Source organism: Vipera ursinii (genome assembly GCF_947247035.1).
Source record: "Vipera ursinii genome assembly, chromosome: 1".
In the NCBI taxonomy this organism is placed as follows: Eukaryota; Metazoa; Chordata; class Lepidosauria; order Squamata; family Viperidae; genus Vipera; species Vipera ursinii.
The window spans coordinates 42,205,207-42,227,156 of NC_139512.1; the positions used below are offsets into that span (position 1 = coordinate 42,205,207).

Sequence of the window (21,950 nt, forward strand, 5' to 3'; positions counted from 1 at the left end):
GTTGAATTGATCTCGATTTTAATTTTGCATGGATTTTAATTGCATTGGTTCTGTTATGCTTTATCATTTACATTTTTAATTCCTGAAAGTCACTATGAAAGGCAGTATCTAAGTTCAACAACAACAAAAACGTACTTTAAAAAAAATTATATTTTAAAAAATCTAGATAAATCCATCTTTTACATATTAACACTTGCCCCATACCCCCCCTTGCTTTGGCCTCTGGATCTTTCCTCTAGCCACAGATAGAGGAATATTAAATATTGTGGGACTGAAGAAATACAAACAACAGAATCCTAGTACAGTGAAACATATTTAATTGTAAGGGTGCACATTTGCATCAAGTCATTGTCCCTACAAACAGTGGACTAAGTTGATTGTATCCAAAGTAGTCTGTGTTTACAATTTAATTATTTCTGACAATTTATGTCACTGGAATATTGATGCATTTGGGCAATGATTCTATTGCACAACTTTATGTTATTGCAAATTTTACATCAGTTTGTAATTTGATACAAAAGATTAATTTGGTTTTAACAAATTGGGAAATAACAGACACCCCACCCATATAATCTTCTTAAATCAAGGTTTAGTAGAGTATTTGGTTTTAAGTCCTCAAACAACAATAGTATTTCTCAATAGGACAACATATACTGTAATTAGGGAATTTATTCTAATAAAATAAAGAATGTGAAGCCATAACAAGCAACTCTTGCCACAGAATTTTGTCACCCTGTCATATTAAGTTACTTTAATATTAAGAACTATAATAGGATATTAAGAAATTGAAAAAGATATTCAAATATATCTGTCAAATAAATTTTAAAAACAATGGATTAAACCAATGTTTTAGTTCTTGAGTTTACAACAGTTTATACCGTACAGAAGTCCCAGAATTAACAGTACTGTTATGCATTTGAATGGGAGTGTTTTTCTTTTCTATTTGAGGATGAATATCTCACACACCAAACTTAAGGCTGAGTACGAAGGGCTTCATAATCACACTAAGGAGCTGAAAACATCCTTGAATAATTCTCAACTAGAGCTGAACCGTTGGCAAGCTCGTTACGATGAGCTGAAGGAACAGCACCAGACTATGGATATCACCTTAACCAAACTGGACAACCATTGTGAGGTAAATTTTAAGGATTATGAAAATCCAAAAATATTACAGCCTTGGGAAATGTTTCAGCAAATCAACAGACATAGTGTGCATAATCTGTTAGAACTGATTTGCTCTTAAACCCATAGGACAGGATTAGAGTTCATGTTAAATCCTTAAAAAAATTGAATTGTGAGAGAAAGAGATCTTTAAAGCTAGGTGGCAGTTGGGAGAAAAATCTTTGTAACCCTTCCTAGAATTGCTTTTACTTTTTCTAGGCTAGCAAAAGAAGAGAATAAAAATTCAACTCCATACAGATAGTTCTTGACTTACAACCACAATTGGGACTGTAATCTTGGTCACTGAGCAACGTGGTCACGTAGCTTCGCTGCTTCGTGACCGCAATCCCAAAACTTGTAGTTGTGGTCATTAAGTAATCTCACAGGCTGTTAAACAGAGTTCCAGATAAGGAGTGTGGGGTGTTCAGGGGGCATGAAGGAGACCCTGGGAGGCTCTGCTCTGAAGCTGAAAATGCTCCCTGCTTAACTCCAAGCAAGATTTTCAGCCCCCAAGCAGAGAGACTTTTGTGCATGGTCTGATCCTGGCCTCTCCAGGCCTCCCCTGAAGCATCCTGCACTCCTTTCCTTATTATGCTGCCTCCCTACTGTCTGCTTAGATTTCAGCTTCCTCTCATCTCTGAGGGCTAGCTGAAAGAACTGCTTGCTGATAAAATGCAGCTCTGCTGTATGAATGGAAGGGAACTCTTTCAGCGGTTCAAATCTTCAAGATTTGAGCTCTGTTTCTGCACCTCACTAAAGGATTTTAATTCCTCATCCTGGACAGAAAGGAACTCCTTCAGTGGGGTTCAAGAACAGATCTTGTTTCTGCATCCTGACAAAGGAGTTCCACTCTCCTCTGCAGGCTGTTCTTTTAATCATGCCCCAGAGAGTAGAAGGTGTCTTTTCAGCAGGTGGCAGCAGCTTGCAAACTTCCCTGTTGGCTTCCCCATTAGTTAATGGGGCAGAGAAGATTGCAGATAGTTTCAGGGTGTTGGCAACTGGTTGTAAATATGAACAGGTTGCCATGCACCCAGATCACCATCGCATGACCATATTTATGGTGGTGCAAATTTTGCAACCTTTTCTGAGCTGTTACAGTTCCAAATTGTTGTTAAACAGTTGTAAGTCAAGGACTATCTGTAATGTCCCTTAAAACTCTCTCTGACAACATTTAAAATGGACTATGTCTAATTTTGCTCAGTGCTAATTGTGTATCTTAAGTGCTGGTGGTTGTATTACAACTGGCTGATATTGAAGTTCAAAGAACTGCTCACTGAAAAGAGAGTTTCCATAAATAAGAGTTTTTGCTTTGGTTGCTTCATAACATGTAGACAAATGTGTGCAAAAAACCTCATCCATGGTATGTTTCTTAAATAGCTGCTTGCTCGACTAAAAGGAAACTTGGAAGAAGAGAATCATCATCTCCTCAGTCAAATCCAGCTATTAAGTCATCAGAATCAAATGTTGCTGGAGCAGAACATGGAGAATAAAGAACAATACCACGAGGAACAAAAGCAATATATGTAAGAGAAGGGATCCCTTTGCATACTGATCTTGGCCTATGAGATTAATATTAAGGGGATGAGGAAACAGGAAAACATTTTAAACTATTTCAAAGAAATAATTGAGGGCAGCCAAAAAGCAATTCATGAAATTTCTTTTTTTTATTAAAGAGTTTTACAAAAACAGAATTTTACAATATATCCCCAAATCCCTCCCACCCCAAACCCACCCACTTCCCCCCCCCACTTCCCAGAGCTAAATACAGGATTATAGTTACAATAATCATATTCTAAATAAAAATTATGCATAATATACAATTAACCAAATTCATAATGTGCTTTAACTCCCCTTTAACATAACTACAAACAAAGTACCAATAACAATATCCCACTAAAATCTACTCATAAGCTAAATGGAACTTTTTAGTCCCATATTTGTTCTGAATATAATTTATCCATCTCCTCCAAACTGAAATATATCTTTCCTGTGACTGATCTTTCAAATAAGCAGAAATCTTAGACATTTCTGCAAGATTCGAAACTTTAAACACCCATTCTTCTATAGTGGGCAAACTATCCTTCTTCCAATATTGTCCCACCAGTAACCGTGCTGCTGTTATCATATTCAACATCAAATTAGTTTCTTTAACATCACAATCTACAACAATACCCAATAAAAATAATTGCGGAGAAAACTTTATCTTTCTCTTAAAAATCTTTTGAATGTTCCACCAAATTTTGATTCATGAAATTTCTCTGCAACTGCAGAATGCTTTTGGTAACCCTAAACATACATTTCATTGTGTGCGTTTTAGTATGGTAGTTGGGTATGGAAATGGCTGCAAGTCATTGGACTTGTTAAATGAAAAAAATGGAAGGTTTATCCCTAGTCGCTGTCGTTGACAGCACCAATAATGCATGAAGTGTTCTCCTGTATGAGCTTTGATGTATATTTCTGCTAGGGTCCAGTCATATAATGGTGTATCATATTCTTTGTCTCAACAAGCAATGATACCCCCTTCTTTGGTTGCTAGGTGAATGGGTGGGAGAGAGAGGGAGGAAGAGACAGACAGACAGACAGACAGAAGCAATCATATTTGTAGGCGTATTTCTTGGACAATATATAATGTAAACATACCTGTATTTAAGTATGTTTAAATTATAAATTAAGTTAGATACAGTCTAAGAAGGATTTTTCATCTTGCTATCAGGAATAATGACTTTTTTTGCCTGGAAAAATATGATAGTTCAATTTTAGCATTGTATTGCTTTCCTTAGCAATGTGAATTTTCTCTTCATTGTTATGTTTTTAACAGTGATAAATTAAATGACTTAAGGAGACACAAAGAAAAATTGGAAGATAAAATAATGGATCAATACAGGTTTTATGATCCAACTCCAAAAAAGTAAGTTTTATATAGGAAAACATGTCTTATTATCATATCCCAATCAATTTATAAGATACAAACTGTACTTCACATTTTGACTTACTAAGTTGACATGAATAAACCATGTGCTCTTTCTGTAAGTAAAAAAAAGGAGAAGTCTTCATTTAGCTATAGGCTTCTGTTTCAGAATCAGATTATACATAGTAGACAGTACATTAAATCACTACTGCAATTTATACATCAAATTAAGGTATGATTTCTAAAACCCCAATTTTGGATGTAGCACAATTGCATGTATAAGAATGGTTTCCAATTAGAATTAAATCCTACATTGGATTTATTTTTTAAATACAGAATTAATTTAGACATCAAAGCATGCTCACACAATTTAGTTAGACATTCTCCTAAAGAGGGGATTAAAAATATTTTTCCAGTAAAATACAAATAAAATCCTTCCAACCATTAACACAGTCAATATTAATTCAGTATATTTCGAGGGGGTATATGGTTTAGTGCAAACTAAAGGAAAATATTTGTAGCTTATGGTTGAAATGAAGGTCCTTGGTGCTCTCTGAGCTTGGTGGTTTTCTTGCAAATGTTTCATTACCCAACTTGGGTATAACATCACTGATGATGTTACCTAATTTGGGTAATGAAACATCTGCAAGAAATCCACCAAGCTCAGAGAGCACTAAGGATCCCTTGTTAGTGCAAGTTAATAAGAATCTAAGTTTGCAGGGACATTGCAGCTTTCCAAATTTGTTCTATTCTACAATAAAACATTTTCTGCTACTGTTAGGTTTTACAGCCTAGCCAACATACACATGCACACACAAAAGATCCAACCTGTTTGTTACATTTCCAACTATCTTTTGAAAATATTTGCTTTAGCAGTCAAGACTGGCATGATATACTAATAATAAAACAGTGAAAAGTTGAATGGAATAAAAATATGAAATTTACTTTGAATGCTTACTAGAATCTAAAGTCACCCAATTCAATAGAATCCTGGAATAATCAGCTAAAGGGGGAAAATATAAGCTGTAATTAAACTTTGGAATTTGCTGCCACAAAATGTGGTGCTGCCTACCAATTTGGCTGCTTCAAAAAAAGGTTGGATCAGTTCAGAGAAGACATAGGAATCAGGGTCTGTTGCCTTGATGGCAATGTGAGTGCCTTTGACTGCCATCTGCTGAAAGACTAGTGGGCTTCCTTGTGCAGTTAGGTGACCACTGTGAGAACAGACTGCTGGACTAGATGGATCAAGAGTCCAATGGAGCAGGGCACTGCTTATATTCTTACTATCCTCAGAGCTAGTAAAACGTTTCTTAACTTGTAGGTAGGTTGGGTTATAAGGACTTCTAGTTTTCTACCAAAAAGATTTTAAATAGATCTTTTATACGGAACCCCATTCATTTTTATGGCCATAATAAAAAAGCCCTTTATAAGCAACAGAATTCAGAAATATTCTATTTGTATCTATTTGTTTTAAGTCATAAATCTTCCTGATTTTCTTGCTGTAGAGCAGTGGTCCCCAACCTTTTCGGCTTTGCAGACTGGCAGGGGGAGAGGGGAACAGGATGGTTTTGCACGCGCCTGCTGCTTGTGCGAATGGAGCTTCGCACGCTTGTCTGCCACTTGTATGGCCCAGTTCCCAACAGGCCACGGACCAGGGTTTGGGGACTCCTGTTGTAGAGAGTGAGAAATTAAGTGAAGTAAATATTGTTTAATATGTAAGAGGGAAAAAATATACAGCTGTCCTGTTAAAAATTTCCAGGAAAAACCACTGGATAGGAGCTAAAGCCTTGGCTAAATTCATAAAGCCAAAGAAAGAGCCAACAAGAGAACGAGCGAAATCTTCAGCAGACAGTTCTCCATCTCAATTAGAAAGCATGGAGACAGCAGGTTCCCAATCTGCATTACAGCTGCCCAAGCAACAGAAGAGTCTGGAAACTACCTCCAAAGAGTTCAGCTTTGTGGAAGACAAAGAGCATAAGACGGGAACCATGGTCAAAGGTAGGTGTTGCATTTCATTGGAGAGTGAATTAGCTCTGTAGCAGTTAGCTTTTGCTGACAATTTTTGTTAACCAAGAGCATATTCGGTTTGTAATCCAATTAATAATCACTTCTGTTTGGCACTAATACTCTTTAGACTTTTTAACAAAATTAGGTATCTAGTTGAAAAAGCTAGCTAAATAATCCACCTTATGTAGAGAGAACAGTGGCATATTCTGTTTTCAGAAAGATGGTCAGATCTTGTCTATTTTGTAGAAGAAATTTGAGGAAGTGGGCATTTCATGCTGGAAGTATAGACTTATGGATGGAAACTAATCAAGGAAAGAAGCAACTTAGAACTAAGGAGAAATTTCCTGACAGTTAGAACAATTAATCAGTGGAACGACTTGCCTCCAGAAGTTGTGGATGCTCCAACATTGGAAGTTTTAAGAAAAGATTGAACAACCATTTGTCTGAAATGGTATAGGCCGGGTTTCTGCTTGAGCAGGGGATTGGACTAGAAGACCTCCAAGGTCCCTTCCAACTCTGTTGTTCTGTTAAGGTGTTTTATCTTTCCCTTCATCTATTTTTAAATATGGATTAGAAATATGGACTAGAGCAGAGTTGTTGACACCAATTTTGTGCATCCATTGGCATGGGGTTCCTTGTTAGCTTCAGATCCAAGCTTGCCACTTTGGAATTAATTCTGAAAATTAAGCAGGTGTTTCTTTCACATGGACAAAGATCTTTGGTTGTTGGGGTTTTTTTTTGTTTTTTTTTGCAATGCAGCCTTATTTTTTTTATAAAAAAAAGGTAAAGGTTCCCCCGCACATGCGTGCTAGTCGTTTCCGACTCTAGGGGCCAGTGCTCATCTCAGTTTCAAAGCCAAAGAGCCAGCGCTTGTCCGAGGACGTCTCCGTGGTCATGTGGTCGGCATGACTGGACGCCAAAGACGCACGGAACGCTGTTACCTTCCCACCGTAGTGGTCCCTATTTTTCTACTTGCATTTTTACGTGCTTTCAAACTGCTAGGTTGGCAGAAGCTGGGACGAGTAACAGGTGCTCACTCTGTTACGCGGCACTCGGGATTCGATGCGCCAAACTGCCGACCTTCTGATCGACAAGCTCAGTGTCCTAACCCACTGAGCACAAAATGCATTATAATTCTCAGCAACAAACAGGGCTTTTTTTCCTGGTAACTTTTGTCTTTAGAACCCTTGCTATACTGAATATTTATTTTTATTATGGCATCATAGATGTACCAAGTTATTTTTGTTGCCATTTTCTTGTTTTGTGTATTATTTGTGCATTCTTTTATGATTGTAGTGCTGCTCCTAGACTTGTATTTTAATGTTCTGTTTATTCCATCAGTCATGTGGAGCTCTTATAACTAAACTATAACTGAAGTATTGCACAATTGTTATATGCCATAATATACATGCTAATTCTGCATATTTTTCAAGTGTTAGTTGCTTTACACTACATAGTATCGGTGCATTCTGTTAATAAGTTAGGTTTCTAATTGCATTGATGAGTGGTTTTTGTTTTTTGTTTTTGTATTATGGGGCTTTTCCACAAGCAGAAGCATTCTCCAGAGTTTTTAGCCTGCATAATTTTTCTGCATTGAAAAGTGGGGTCTGACTTAGTGACAGCAGAGGGAGCAAAGAGAAAGGAAGCAACAATATGGATTCAAATATGAAACATGTGAAGGATCCTTAATAATATATGATCATTCCTTATGTTTTTGTTACATAATATGTCTCGATAAAGAATTGAGTAGACTTTGTTGGTAATGATGGGTAATAATTGCTTCAATTAAGAACATTTCTGAAATAGACCTATCTCTAATTCTTAACTTAAGCCCCACAAAGCCAGTAAATTATGTTGATTATCCTAACACGTGCCCTTGATCTATAATGATACTGTACAGGTAGTCCTTGACCTATGACCACAGTTGGGACCAGAATCTCGGTCATTGAGTGAAGCAGCCATTAATTGAGATGCCCTTGTGACTGCTTCTTTCAACAAACTGCAATCCTGACTCTCCCAGCTGCAGTCGTTAAGCAGACAGAGCGAAACAACTGCCTGTGAAAAGAGGGTGGGCAGCTTCCCTTCATGCTCAGAAGGAAACTCCTGTGCTGGGTTGGAGAAACAAAGCTGAGATCTTTGGGATGCAAGCTTTGTTTCTCCATCCCAGTTCAGAATTTCTTCCTTCCTTGTGCAGAAGAAAACTCTGGCTCTCGGCTAGAGAAACAAAACTGGAATCTTCAGATCTTCACTTTCATAGCCCAGTGCAGAAGTTCCCCTACCCTCCCTTGCCCCCCCCCCAGTGTGCGGAAAGGAACTTTTGCAGTAAGCTGAGAAAAACAAAGCTGGGATCCTAAAGATCCAAGCTTCATTTCTCCAGCCCAGAAAGGGTTTTCCACACTTTGTGCAGTCCATTCTTTGTGGGGTGCTTCAGGGCTTGGTATTCTCTCCTTTCCTATTTAACATCTACATATGTATGCTGATGATATCCAGCTTTATATCTCTCCCCCCCAGGTCACCTGACCGATGCCATGGAGAGTATGAAGGCCTGGATGAGCAAAATAGGGTTCAGCTCAACCCAAGCAAGACCAAGTGTCTCTTGGATCTCTGGTTTCAGGGACCTTTCATGGGTTCTGGATGGGGTGGCACTACCTCCCAGACAGACCCGGTGTGCAAACTGGGTGTCATCCTGGACTTATGGCTCTTGCTCAGAGGGCAGGTAGCGGCCATGAATAGGAGGGCCTTTGCACAGCTTCATGTTATGTGTCAGTTGAACCTGTTTCTGGACTGGGGAGGGGACTGCTCCTGGTCACTCATGCCCTTCTAACCTCTAAATTGGATTACTGCAAGTGGCTTTATGTGGGGCTGCCCTTAAAGGGTTTTCAGAAGCTTCAACTGGTGCAAAACAGCAGCATGGGCAGTTCCTGGTGGCAGTTACTGGCAGGAAAGGCATCCCCAGGAACCATCAGCTAGGGAGTGTTGGCTGGTGAGACCCAGAAGGAGAGCCTTTTCTGCCATGCCAGCTGATCTATCATTCCCTCCCCTCTGAGATTAGATTGGTCCTGTCCTTAGTGGCCTTTTGTAAAGCCTTGAAAACGTAACTTTGTGTTTGAGCCTGGGGTCCTGACCATAGGCTCGAGCTGATCTCCTGGTTATATGGATGATGCCCAGTTGCTATGTGGTTTTATTTTTGTTTTATATTGTGTATTTTGTGTTTTTATTTTATTGTAAGCTGCCTTGATTTTTATAAAACCCAAGTAAATAAATATGTTTATCTCATATATGAAATTATAATGTACATTTAATCATAAATACTAGGGCAGCCTTTCCTAACAGTGTTGTACTCTGAAGGAACCCTTGAAATACTTTTCGGGCCTCAGGGATCCTCTGCATAAAAATTAATGTAGGTACAGATGTGCAACGTTCAGAAAATGATGTGGAGGTTTTTTTCAGTCACAATCTGTTGTGGAACTGCACTGTTCTAAAGGCTGCTGCCGTAGATAGTTATCTATCTTATGTAAACTTTATCTGGTTAGTAATAGCTGTAGAAATGCTTAGTCCTTGTTCATGTTAACAGTTTTCTTGGATATTTGAAATTACATTTTAGTTATTTCTGTTACTTTTTTTTTCTCTTTTCTGGGGTCTCTGGGTGATAACACTTAGCAGCTCAACGTAAAAAGATTGGCTTTTTGAGAACCACAAGCAAGCCCAAGGAAAAGTCTCCTAAGTCTCCAACGAATAACTCATCTCTCTCTAATCGTCTCCGGTTCTGGTCATCTTCTGACATCCCATCCTCTCCTAATGAATCATTTTCCTTCTCAGAAATAAAAGATTTCTAACCTCTCCTCTTATCATTCATTCCCAATGCATTTCCAGTGTTTTATTTTTAAATAAATGAAATCTGTAGCCCTTCTATACACAGTCGTAGATGCTCAGCGTATAACTGAGACAGAATAAATCCAAGATCAAATCAAGTCAACACGGACAACATTTTCCCATCAGTAAAATGAAGGACCTTATTGCACAGTGTGGAACATTTCTTCAGTGCCATACACTTTAATGGGGCATATGACACTGTGCCTATACTTTTGCAAGTACTATTGGTGATGGTGCACATACCGAGTAAGTGAACTTCTTGTGTGCTACACTAATGCTTTGCAGATTTGCCCATGTGCCTCATGTCCTGTCCAGATGTTAAAATAGATTTTTGTTGCTGTGTCACTGGCAATGCATCCTTTTAATAATATTCTATTCTGCGTTAAAAAAATAACTCCTAACAAATTTTGCAATTTCTCCTATATCCATTGTGCTGCTTGTCTGTGGCCTAATATTATTGCAGGGTCAACATGAAAATACAGATACATCTGCCATTGATGAAAATAGTTGGATAATAATCTGTGTTGCTTTTTTAAAATGCTAAGCCAACAGTATCTTCAAAACACGCATTAAAGTTGATTTTTGTTCTGATTAGCAAACACCATTATAGTTTGATAGTAAACAGCCATAGTTGCAGCTGTGCTTAGCCAGTTAACATTAAATCGCATAGCAGTGCATCAGAATAAACACTATATTCAACAGACGCTTATGGAATTGAAACTACATGAAATATATTTGTCCTCTGTTGCTTCAGCCATGGTGTGCTTTATTAATTTAGCATGCTACTTTAATAGCATGGAATGGTTTGTGCCTTTTCTTTGCCTTTTTCTGCTGTTTTAGTTGACTTCAAACCTTTATGCTGTTAGACCAATTTTGCGATGAGTGATTTCAGGAGCTTCTACAATGCAGGAGAAATTTTACTTCTTGAGTTGTCTGTACCACTTCTACTTTCATGGAGAACAACTTTGGCCACTTGAAGATGTGTGAAGGTTTTCCATGGTGGCCAGAGAATTCTTGGACTTGAAGTCCACACATCTTCAAGTGGATGAGATTGAGAAACATTGCTCTTGAAATAATTGGAATGTGAATGCCTTCTAATCAGAATTCATTCTTTAAAAATTCAAATAGGACACTTTTTCCAGAAAAGAAGGCATTCTGTTCTCCCCCATATTACTGAATGAATCTTTGTTCATTACTACAGCAAATATATTTAGTGGAGTGGAATGGATTATAGCATTAAAACATGTCAGCAACAGAAATCCCTAAAGGATATGATATGTTGCAAGCATTGAATAGAAATATCGAACAGAGACTCAGAATCCAAATCCTATTCAACTAACTTTCTCTTTTTTTGCAATAAATTCCACTTAATTTGATACAATTTACTTCAAAACAAGTGTGCTTAGGTTTTTAGCCTTGAAATGACTTCAGTTATTCCTCCCCTCCCTAAATCATATGATCCATATATATAGCTCCATATATATATAGCACACATGTTCCGTCATGTGTGTAAAGTGCTATTCATTCCTCTGTCACTCATTCTTGCTGATCTGAAATTAGGTTAGAAAACTGGATAGAAATAGATAATACCTGATCATAAATGAAAAGACTGTAAAATCAGCAGAACTTGATGGCACTGTTTTTCCCTGAGTGTGTATTTCTAAGGTGATGAGTACTTATGCCTCTCTCTCACTTCTTTGAATGTTTCAATGTTTTCCCATTTGACATTAGGGGAGTCAAATCTGAAGAGAGTTTCACACTGTGGAGGCAGCAATGACCACATTGAAAATACAAGAGATCCTGCTATTAAACAATGTTATGTGGACTCAAGTTCCAGGATTTTCTCTGTTCCAACTCCCTATTCAACTTTTACTTCCATCTCTAGACAACCAAACAGACAAAAAGGTAGGTATATAGCATGCCTATCTTCATGGGGATTATATTTCAGTAAGATACTATTTTTCCTGAGAAATAACATTCAGAAGAAATATTTTTTTAAAAAAAATTAAAAATTTAAAACAGTTACATAGCCACCCAACTTAAAAAAAATTGTGGTTTGCAGCCAGTTGCAATAGCAATAACACTTATATACCACTTCATAGTGCTTTACAGCCCTCTCTGAGCGGTTTACGGAGTCAGCTTATTGCGCCCAAACAACCGGGGGGCATTTTACCAACCCCATAGGGATGGAAGGCTGAGTCAATCTTGAGCCGGTGAGACTAACTGCCAAACTGCAGAAGTCAGCAGAAGTAGTATAAAACAATATAAAGGTAAAAGCAGAAAAAAGCTGACATCATAGTCACACTTCGCTGATGTATGGACATTCTTGTCCCACCCTGACCTTGCCCTATCCCAACACTTGGCCAAAGAGCCAGGTTTTAAGTGCTGCCTGACCTGTATGAAAGGGTGGAGATCTGTTGGACATCAAGAGGGGAGAGTGTCCCATAGGACAGGGCTGCAATGGAAGAGGCATGCTTCTGAAGATCCACAGATGATAATGTTTAAAGGAAGGGAATCTACCTACTTTATCTGCTTTGGTGAGACAGACAGACGTCCTTGAAGACAGGCGATCCTGCAGATAATGACTGTCATTATACTAGCCAACTGAATATATCACATACCAAAGCCCAAACATCACTTTAAAAAAATGTTATATCTTTCAGGCCATAATTCAGATGGTGACCTGTATGAAAATTCCTCTGCAGCAGAGCTTTCCAATAAGCAGCACAGTAAGTTAAAACTGGTTTCTTTCTCTTTGCCTTTGATTATGATCCTGGTGTTGGATGAGAGTGATCCTCAAATATGCAGGGTTATTTTCACAGAAGAAGATGGCTACAATAGGGTGAATGAAGTCAAAAAGTCCTATTTTAAAGAGAAGTTTTATCCCCAGTTCTTGGGCTTCAAAATAACATAACTTCAGAAGAAATACAGATTCCTTTGCTGCTACCGAAGAAGTTTCTTGGAAGATAAGCAGTTGTTTTATACTGAGTCCCTCTACCCTTTGCTGTCAATACTGACAGGTAGCAGTTTTCAGACAGGGATTTTGTTGCTCCCCAACTTGGAAAGACTTGCCTGCAAAGCATTTGCTCTACTGTTGATCCATGTTCTTCAGTAAGGTGATTTTAGAGGGTGATTATTCCAGTGAAGAAACACCACCACCTTGAGACTCCTCTCCATCTCTGATTTCTGTTCTTTCTTCTTGTGTGTATGTCTCTGTGTTTAATTTCCTGCAGTGTCTGGATCAGATAGCTTAGAGAACAGTGAAAATGCATCCACTAACAGCTCCCCTTTAAACCTGAAAGGTATGGTATTTTCGCTATAATATTCATTTACTACTGTCCCTTAATTATTGGATGGGAATGTGCATCAATTAAATCTTTTATCTTTGGGGCAAGGCTTGCATTTTTTTGTATATATGACTTAGGGTGCCCCAGCCCTTTTATAAGGATGTGTCAGATATTTTTAATAGAATAAATGAAGGTGATTTTGATATCTTTGAATTTCTTGATACAGGATCTTATGACTATATTCGTGACAGATCAGAAAGCTTTAGCAGTGAAGACATGATGATGATGAAAAACATGCCTAGCACATCCAGAGATGGTCTATTTTGTTCCACCTCTTCTGCAGTTGTGGCTTCAAACACTAAACAGAGTTCCTCATTTAATAAGAATGGAACATTATTATATGATATGTCTCAGAAAAGCAATCATATACAGAAGCAATCTGTTAAGCACCGATCTGCCTCTCCGGGTAATGAGATGGTAACCTTAGAAGAATTCCTTGAAGAAAGCAACAGACTATCTCCAAAGAAAGTAAGTAAATTATGTAGAAAATACATTGTTGTCTGTATGGGAATAGAAGATCATCAAAGAGAGATGCTAAATTGCATATTTTGGGACCCTGGTTGTTAGTGGAACTTGCAGGTGTATCCAACAGTCAGACCTAGTTATCCCACAGGCTGAATAAACCTTTGTTTTCCACTAATAAGATTCTCTCTCTCTCTCTCTCTCTCTCTCTCTCTCTCTCTCTCTCTCTCTCTCTCTCTCTCTCTCTCTCTCTGTGTGTGTGTGGGGGGGTGTTCATAGGTTCTGTTGATAAAAAATCATGGACATTATTGTTAATTGGAATGATAAATTAGAAAGCAGAATAGAGATAAAAGTGAAGCGTGTAAATTATTGGACTATTATGGGTTTATTTGCAATGTTTGACACGTATGGATCTTTTACGACTGCAGTATACCTTTCAAATGGACATAACAAAGACTAAACTGCCAATACAGGCAAAGCTCTGACCTTTATCGTATTTAGTACAAAAAAGCACTCCATTGTTTGCTTGTTTGTTTTGTGAGGGGAAGACAAAAGTAAGATGGGATGCAAATTTGAAGGCTAGAGTTCTAAAGCAATTTTATTAGTTTTTCTCCTAGTAAATAGATGTTGTGACATGCCCTCCATGGCAGGATGTTTTTGAGAAATGTCCATCTTCAAAAAGAATACCCACTCCTTAATTAGGATGAAATGTATTTATTTCTTATGTATTTGTAGGGGTGTGGGTCTGTACATATGTTGTGTATAGTATGTTTAGGTGTGTGTCATGTATGTGTTTCACTTTGAGAGTGGCCAACTAAATTTCATTTTTGTTGTGTGTTGTTGTGCCCACAGTAAAAAAATGACAATAAAGGTTATCTTATGTCTGATAGCCCTTTAAAGAAAACAACCTCTATTTCTTGTTCTCATTGTTTCCATTAGGTTGTAATCCTTATAAGGAATCCACTTCTATGTATAATTAAAATGAACTTGCATTTATATTAAGATTGCAATCCCATTGTCACTCTAGGCAAACTCAGATGCACTGTCAGACATTAATCTCAATATGATTAGTAGGCAACTCAGTTCTGAAGCCCAATTTTTATGTAAGCTTATCTTATATTAATATATAACATTTTAGAGCCAGCAGCCTTATGAATTCACTAACCTTTCTGCTGCCTTGCATTTTGAGAGATGTAGCCTAAGATTGTTTACTAGAAGGGCAATTCAGAAATAAACCTCTGGTTATCAATGACAAACACTCTCAGATACAGAACTTTTATTATACACATTAGAAAACTACAACATTACATTACTTTTTGACATAATCGCCATTCAAATTGAGGCACTTGTCATAACGTCTTACAAGGTTTGAAATTCCTCAGTAGTAGTCGCTCAGCGCCAAATCTGGGCTATGGAGGGGTGGTGGTGATCAAAACATCCCAACAGAACTGCGTTAAACATTCTTGGGTGTGTCTAGTCGTGTGCGGGGGTGAGCATTATCGTGGACCAATACTACACCGGAAATCAGCATACCCTGATGCTTGTTATGGATGGCTCATCTTGAGTTTTCGTAACTTTTCACATTAGATTTCTGAATTGATGGTCGAACCATGCTCCTTTGGCATCTTCACATTTGGTGGGATTTTCTATGACACCATTCCCAGTGTGGTGTTGATTCACGATAATGCTTGCCTGCACACCGCTAGACGCACCCAAGAACTTTTGAAGCAGTTCTGTTGGGATGTTTTTGTTGTTGTTTTTTAAAGAAAATTTTATTGATTTACATTTAATTATTTGAAAAGCAATGTGGCGGCTGAGTTGGTCAATAATTCAGTAACATACAAATATGCCCAATGCCTCTATGAGGGAGATGGGTATTTAAAAATTTTAATATATAAACAAATAAAATTTTATTTAAATCCTCTTTTTAGGATGCATCCAGTAAAGATGACTTGCTGAGTGACTATTTCAGAAAAGCCAGTGGGCTTCCATGCCCTGGAGGTCACTTTCCACAGTCACACAGGAAGGAGCCAAGCAAGACACCCACCAGTTATGTCACTCCAACTATAAAGATTCCTGGCACTGCTGAAGATGGAAGACCAGCTAAATCAGGTCACTACACGAAACCAAATCCTGGGCCATCAGAACCTGTGGCAAACTCCAACAAGCTTACCCATGGACCTCGAAGTCAGGCCAGTCGAGCATCAAAGCCAACCTCTCAACAGAATAACAACATGGGCAGGCAGAGTGCTTCACTGAACCGGGCCTATAGCTTGGCTTCAGCAGATCTTCTGAGAGCCACTGGTCCCGATGTGTACAGACGGTATGACAGTCTTCCGAAGCCTGTGGCTGCAGATAGCCAGATAGGCAAAGACTCAGACAGCCAGACTTCCCAGCTGCCTTTAGCTTCTACTTCTCAGAGCTTTTTGAGAGAAAGATCACAGCCTACAAAGATAATGGGTTCTTTGCAAAGTGTGGATTCTCGCTGTCGACAACTTGATGTTAGGCGCCTTTCTCTTGCCCCTCCGAAAGATGAGAAGTCACTCTTGTTCCCTCCATTTTCTTATTCTTCCACCACTTATAAGGATGATCTTTCATCTCAGCCACAGGAACGGGCAAAAGTAGATTTAGAGCAACACTGTTCTCCACAATATGCATCTAAAACCAAATCCAAGTCATTGTTGCAAAGTGGGGAGGTCTCCACTGGGACTCCTGTCAGAATTGTTCCTAACAGTACAGAAGGCAACAATCTTCATGGAGCTGGTTCAACTGACATTCACATTGCCAAATGCCCAAATCCATCGCCAGAAAATAAAATTTTGGCAGAGGGCATTGAGGAAACAAATAGAGGGCTTGGTTCCAAGAACCCTCCTTCATCAACAGATCCCCCTATTGATCAGCAAACTGTTTGGTATGAATATGGCTGTGTGTGACTCCACGGTTCCACTTAGCCAAGGATTGTATAAGATGTGTTTCACTACTGAAAATTGGGTGACCCTGGGAGATTTGCTAAATACTGTTGTCTTAATTATCTTCTGGATGCTTTACACCTCAGTAGAAACATGTATGGGCATACTTGAGGTTCAAAACTAACAGTTCCAATGTCTAAAAGAGATTCAAGAGATTCAACCATCTCTCCTTCTTTCTCTTCTTCAGTTCAGGGTCATATTTCTCATAGTCTTGAGTGCCTAACATTTGGTTCTCTTGTGCCTTTTGCAGGCCTTTTTCTTTTACTATTTGGGAAATTGTATCTGTGTGTTTGTCTACTGAGCTCAAATCTTAGTTTACGCACAATTGCCTGTTATTTTTAAATAGCATCTTTTTACGATTCTAAAACATTCTTTTGGATGTTAAAAGCAGCATAATGCAAGTGTGTTGTCTTTGCACTGGTAGTTATTACCATTTAGAGACTTTTTAAAATATCCTGACTTCTTTGCTGCACTTAACACTAATGTGCAGTACAGATGCTGCCATTTTATATGTGTGTAATATTTTTTTATTGAAAACACTGGAAATAATATGCCTTTGTTGAGGGGCATGGTCTCCTTTAAATGACAACTGTTCATGCACTGGACTGATCTGTTTACCATTCCATGCATTCAATTGCTTAATGGCCCCATTGGTTGCCTAGAAAACCTTCTCTGTAGTGAGTCTGCCCTCCTAATGTGTACAGTTCTTTTGTCTAAAATATACATAGGAGCTCTTTTAAAATGATGTCCATGGATATTGGAATGCTGAAGCTTACAAGCTATCTCAATAAACAGTTTGCAAGTTCAGGCCTTGTTCTAATTTGGTCAGCATGATCTGTGTAGAAATGAGGTTCCATTTATATACATATTTTTATGAAATCATATTTATATCCAGATTAAATATTTTATTGTATGGATTTCATTGACTCCTTGTGCACATCTCCTGTTCTATTGTTTGATTATAAAGAGATCCTTTCTAACAGATTGACATAATCATAAAACTTTTCTGGATGTGTGATTTATGAGAAAAAAATTGAATCTGTAACAGATTTCACACAACCAGTGATTAGAGTGTATCATAGTTTGTAGCAGTCACATTGTGAGAAGAGCAAATTTGTAATAAAGACTTTAAAATACAAATATCTGTCAAAACTGTCACTTTCTCCCAGAAAAAGCATTGCTCCAAAATGTAGGCTGTCACAATACATACCCTTTGTAGCAAAGCTTTAATATGTGTGAGTGTGCAGGGGTGGTACCACCTTCTTGTAACTTCAGAATATGATTCTCTATCTTAATATTTATAGAAGTGCTTGAGTTTACTTCTATAGTACAGCAAAACCTTCTAAATGCATTTCATAAATATCTAACATTGTACACATTTTTCCAACATAGACAAAGAAAATGTTTGCTTGGTTAATTCTGAAATCAGTTATAATCTCAACCTATGTGGAAGCAGACATGTTGGGAAAGACAAGGTGTTTGTAACTTGTTTGTAACAAAAGTTCTGTAAACATTTCTTGACAGATTCTTAATGTAAGCTTACTGTAAGAATTCTCTTTGAGGTGATGGATGGTTAAGAGAAAAACCTGAGTTATATTTAATGGAATGAATGCAATACGGTGTATTTTGGTGGAGATTATCTATCCAGTTTATATGGAAATGGTTTTGTGAATTCATGATAAATCATGATACAATCCTGAATAGAGTTGGGCCCACTGCCTCCCATGAGCACATCTCTAAATCATTCACTTTAAAACATTAAAAAATATCTTCACAACACTATTAGGAAGAAATACAGCAGTAATGCTGCCACCAGCCACTTCCTGGAGACATTTCTCACTGTTTTGGTTTACTCTGGAGGTTGCAAGCAGCAATTTTGTTTCTATCAGTAACTTGCCCATAGGAGAGAAATGTGGTTAGCATCAGGAATTCAAGTATTTATTATGTATATCAAGATTAAAGAAGTACAAGAAAGTTAAAAAGGCACACAAGTAACAAAAAGACGTGAACAATAAATATATGAAAAGGTTGAGATTCTAATACAGAAGATGATGAAAAAAGCCAATGCATTCCTAGATTGCATCTATCATAGACTATTGCCAAGAGAAGTAACTGTTCATTTACTGCATTGGTTATGTACCTTGAATGGTTATCTATAGCCAGCAGTGGACACCACATTTTAGGAAGGGCATTATTAAATTAGAATGTGACTAGAGGGGGCAACCAAGATAATAAGGCACCTGGAAGGAAAAATATACCAAGAACAGTTAGAGGCAATAGGTTTGCTTAGTATGGAAAAGAGAAGAAGACATGGAAATATACTTGATGATAAACTGTATGTTTCCATATCATAGGAAGTAGTAGTTCCACTCTGTTCTGCTAGACTGATTTGATCTCAGTTGATGTGTCCAGTTCTGGGCAACATATCTTGAAAACAATTTTTTGAAAGAGATTAGCAAACTGAATTTATGTTTAGCTTTGAGGAAGAAAAAACCCCAACTGAGATCAGGTGTAATAACACTTTCATATGTATGTGCAAGTACTCTTCTCTGTCATCCCAGAGTGCAAGACATGGAATTAACTTACAGAAAGGAATATTGTAGAAAAAGCTGTTTGACAATGAAACTAAGGGCTAAGTGATACTGCACAGACATTCACTGGAGATGCTTGAGATTGGATTTGTAAGCTGATTGAGGAGTTACACTCAGTCCTAAATGTCAACTTTCTATATTGTGATTGTCCAAGATATGCTACGTGTGTCATATCCTTCGACAAACGCAGGTCTGCTCCCAAAGGAGCCACCGATAGAAGGGAGATCAACAATAGAATATGGAAAGAGGGCAGGAGTAAGATGGAATGGGGGCAGCTGTAAGTTTGTAGTTGTGCTTGTCATCTATCCTGCGAATCCATCTGTCCTGACTTTGCATTGTTAATTAACATTGGTGAAAAACAGGGGGCAGACTTTCCTCTCTAAGTTTAAAAAATATTATTGTAATGTTACTTAAAATGCACATTGCAATATCAGACATAAAGACTTGGAGAAAAGAATAGTTGCTTTAAAATAGCCTATCTTTCATTGGTATTTTCAGGAAACTTAAAAAATACAATACTGTAGTTTTATTCTGACATTTCCAAAGTTAAAGCGGAGAAAGGGGAATTTCAGATTGGGTATGTAAGTTGAGACAGTTCTATTGGGTGAGACCTAGGAGTCCTAGTGGAAGATTACTTGACTATGAGCCAGCAGTGTGCAGTAGCAACCAAAAAAGCTAATACAATCCTGGGTTGTATAAACAGGGGCATAGAATCAAGATCACATGAAGTATTAGTACCGCTTTATAAAATCCTAGTAAGACGCCACCTGGAATACTGCAGCCAATTTTGGTCACCATATGTCAAAAAAGATGTTGAGAGTTTGGAAAAAAAATTCAGAGAAGAGCAACTAAGATGATCAAAGGCCTGGAGACTAAAACATATGAAGAATGGCTGCAGGACTTGGGTTGGCTACTCTAAAGAAAAGAAATAGGGGAGACATGATAGCAGTATTCCAGTATTTGAGGGATTGCCACAAGGAAGAGGGGGTCACTTTGTTCACCAGACCACCAGAGAGAAGACAAGAAACAATGGTTGGGAACTGATCAAAGAGAGAAGCAACCTGGAATTAAGGAGAAACTTCCTGACAATGAAGACAATCAACCAGTGGAACACCTTGCCTCCAGAAATCGTGGGTGCTCCGTCACTGGAGATTTTTAAGCAGAGACTAGAGTAGGCAATTACCTTTCTGAGATGGCATAGGTTCTCCCGCTTGAGCAGGAGGCTGGACTAGAAGACCTCCACGGTTTAATAATAATAATAAGTTGGAAGGGACCTTGGAGGTCATCTAGTCCAACCCCCTGCTCAGGCAGAAAACCCTATACCATTTCAGGCAAATGGCTGTCCAGTCTCTTCTTAAAAACCTCCAGTGCTGGAGCATTCACCACCTCTGGAGGCAGGTTGTTCCACTGGTTAATTGTTCTAACTGTCAGGAAGTTTCTCCTTAGTTCTAGGTTGCTTCTCTCCTTGACTACTTTTCATCCGTTGCTTCTTGTCCTGCTTTCAGGTGCTTTGGAAAATAGCTTGACTCCCTCTTCTTTGTGGCAGCCCCTGAGATATTGGAACACTGCTATCATGTCCCCCCTCACTCTTCTCTTCATTAAACTACACATACCCAATTCCAGCAACCGTTCCCTATCTCTATTCTATTCTCTATTCTCTTATTCATATTATGTTTTTCCTCATGACTTTTCAAATGTAAGGATTGTTATTTTTCCTGCCACCTGACAATTTTGAACCTTATATTAAATTCTTATCAATTGTTGCAATATTAATCAATCCTACTGCCACTACGGTGGGAAGGTAACAGCGTTCCGTGCGCCTTTGGCGTCTAGTCATGCTGGCCACATGACCACGGAGATGTCCTCGGACAAGCGCTGGCTCTTCGGCTTTGAAACGGAGATGAGCACCGGCCCCTAGAGTCGGAAACGACTAGCACGGATGTGCGGGGGATCCTTTACCTTTACCTTTACTGCTTCTTAAATGAAACTCTGAACACTGAAATCCCTCAAAAATAAAGTGCAGAAAATACATAGTGGATTGTCCCCTAACATAATTGTGCATACATATATGCCTGTAGCTTTAGGATAATACCTTGTCAGACACATAAATGAAGTGAAATCCACAACAGGTTATGATGTTTTATTTATATAAATTATGCATCTCAATACAGTGGGTGCAAAGGTGTCTTCATTCCTTGCTCAGCCAGTACAATCTATAGAATAGAGCCAGAGGACTTTTTAAAAGGTATCCAAGCAACATTTGGAGGCATTCCAAGGAGGGGGGATTCCAGAGAATACTAATTGTGGGGGAAATAGGAGCAGGGAGGTGTGTGGGATATGTTTGCCCCCTTGAGTTATTTGTAAAAATAATAAAGGTGGAATACAAACAAGCATAGTTAAACAGGTAAACGCCGAGATCTATACTGTAATGAGGTGGGAAGAATACATTGCTTAGGATGCTGTGAGAAGGGTGTCTCTGAGGAATAAGTGTGTCAAAAGGATGTTTTGCTTTTTGGCCTTTCTGGACCATTAAGAGACCCTCAGATGACAGCTAAAGGGAATGCTGAGAAGCATCTGGTGGAGTTACCTCCAATTCATCTGGGCTGGGCAGGGCTGTGGTGTGGTACTGACA

The 21,950-nt window shown here is 38.4% G+C and overlaps 1 protein-coding gene across 2 annotated transcripts in view; it reads left to right on the plus strand.

Annotated features, from left to right (window-relative positions):
* Positions 1-17,859, plus strand: part of CCDC88C (coiled-coil domain containing 88C) — a 102,315-nt gene extending 84,456 nt beyond the window's left edge. For both annotated transcript variants that reach the window (XM_083350205.1, XM_083350206.1), the window contains 9 exons: positions 949-1,135; positions 2,539-2,684; positions 3,980-4,069; positions 5,829-6,067; positions 11,681-11,854; positions 12,613-12,678; positions 13,183-13,251; positions 13,463-13,764; positions 15,690-17,859. In XM_083350205.1, the coding sequence (XP_083206331.1) occupies positions 949-1,135; positions 2,539-2,684; positions 3,980-4,069; positions 5,829-6,067; positions 11,681-11,854; positions 12,613-12,678; positions 13,183-13,251; positions 13,463-13,764; positions 15,690-16,691 (2,275 nt within the window). In that variant the 3' untranslated portion in view covers positions 16,692-17,859. The remainder of the gene's footprint in view (positions 1-948; positions 1,136-2,538; positions 2,685-3,979; positions 4,070-5,828; positions 6,068-11,680; positions 11,855-12,612; positions 12,679-13,182; positions 13,252-13,462; positions 13,765-15,689) is intronic.
* Positions 17,860-21,950: the final 4,091 nt, after the last annotated feature.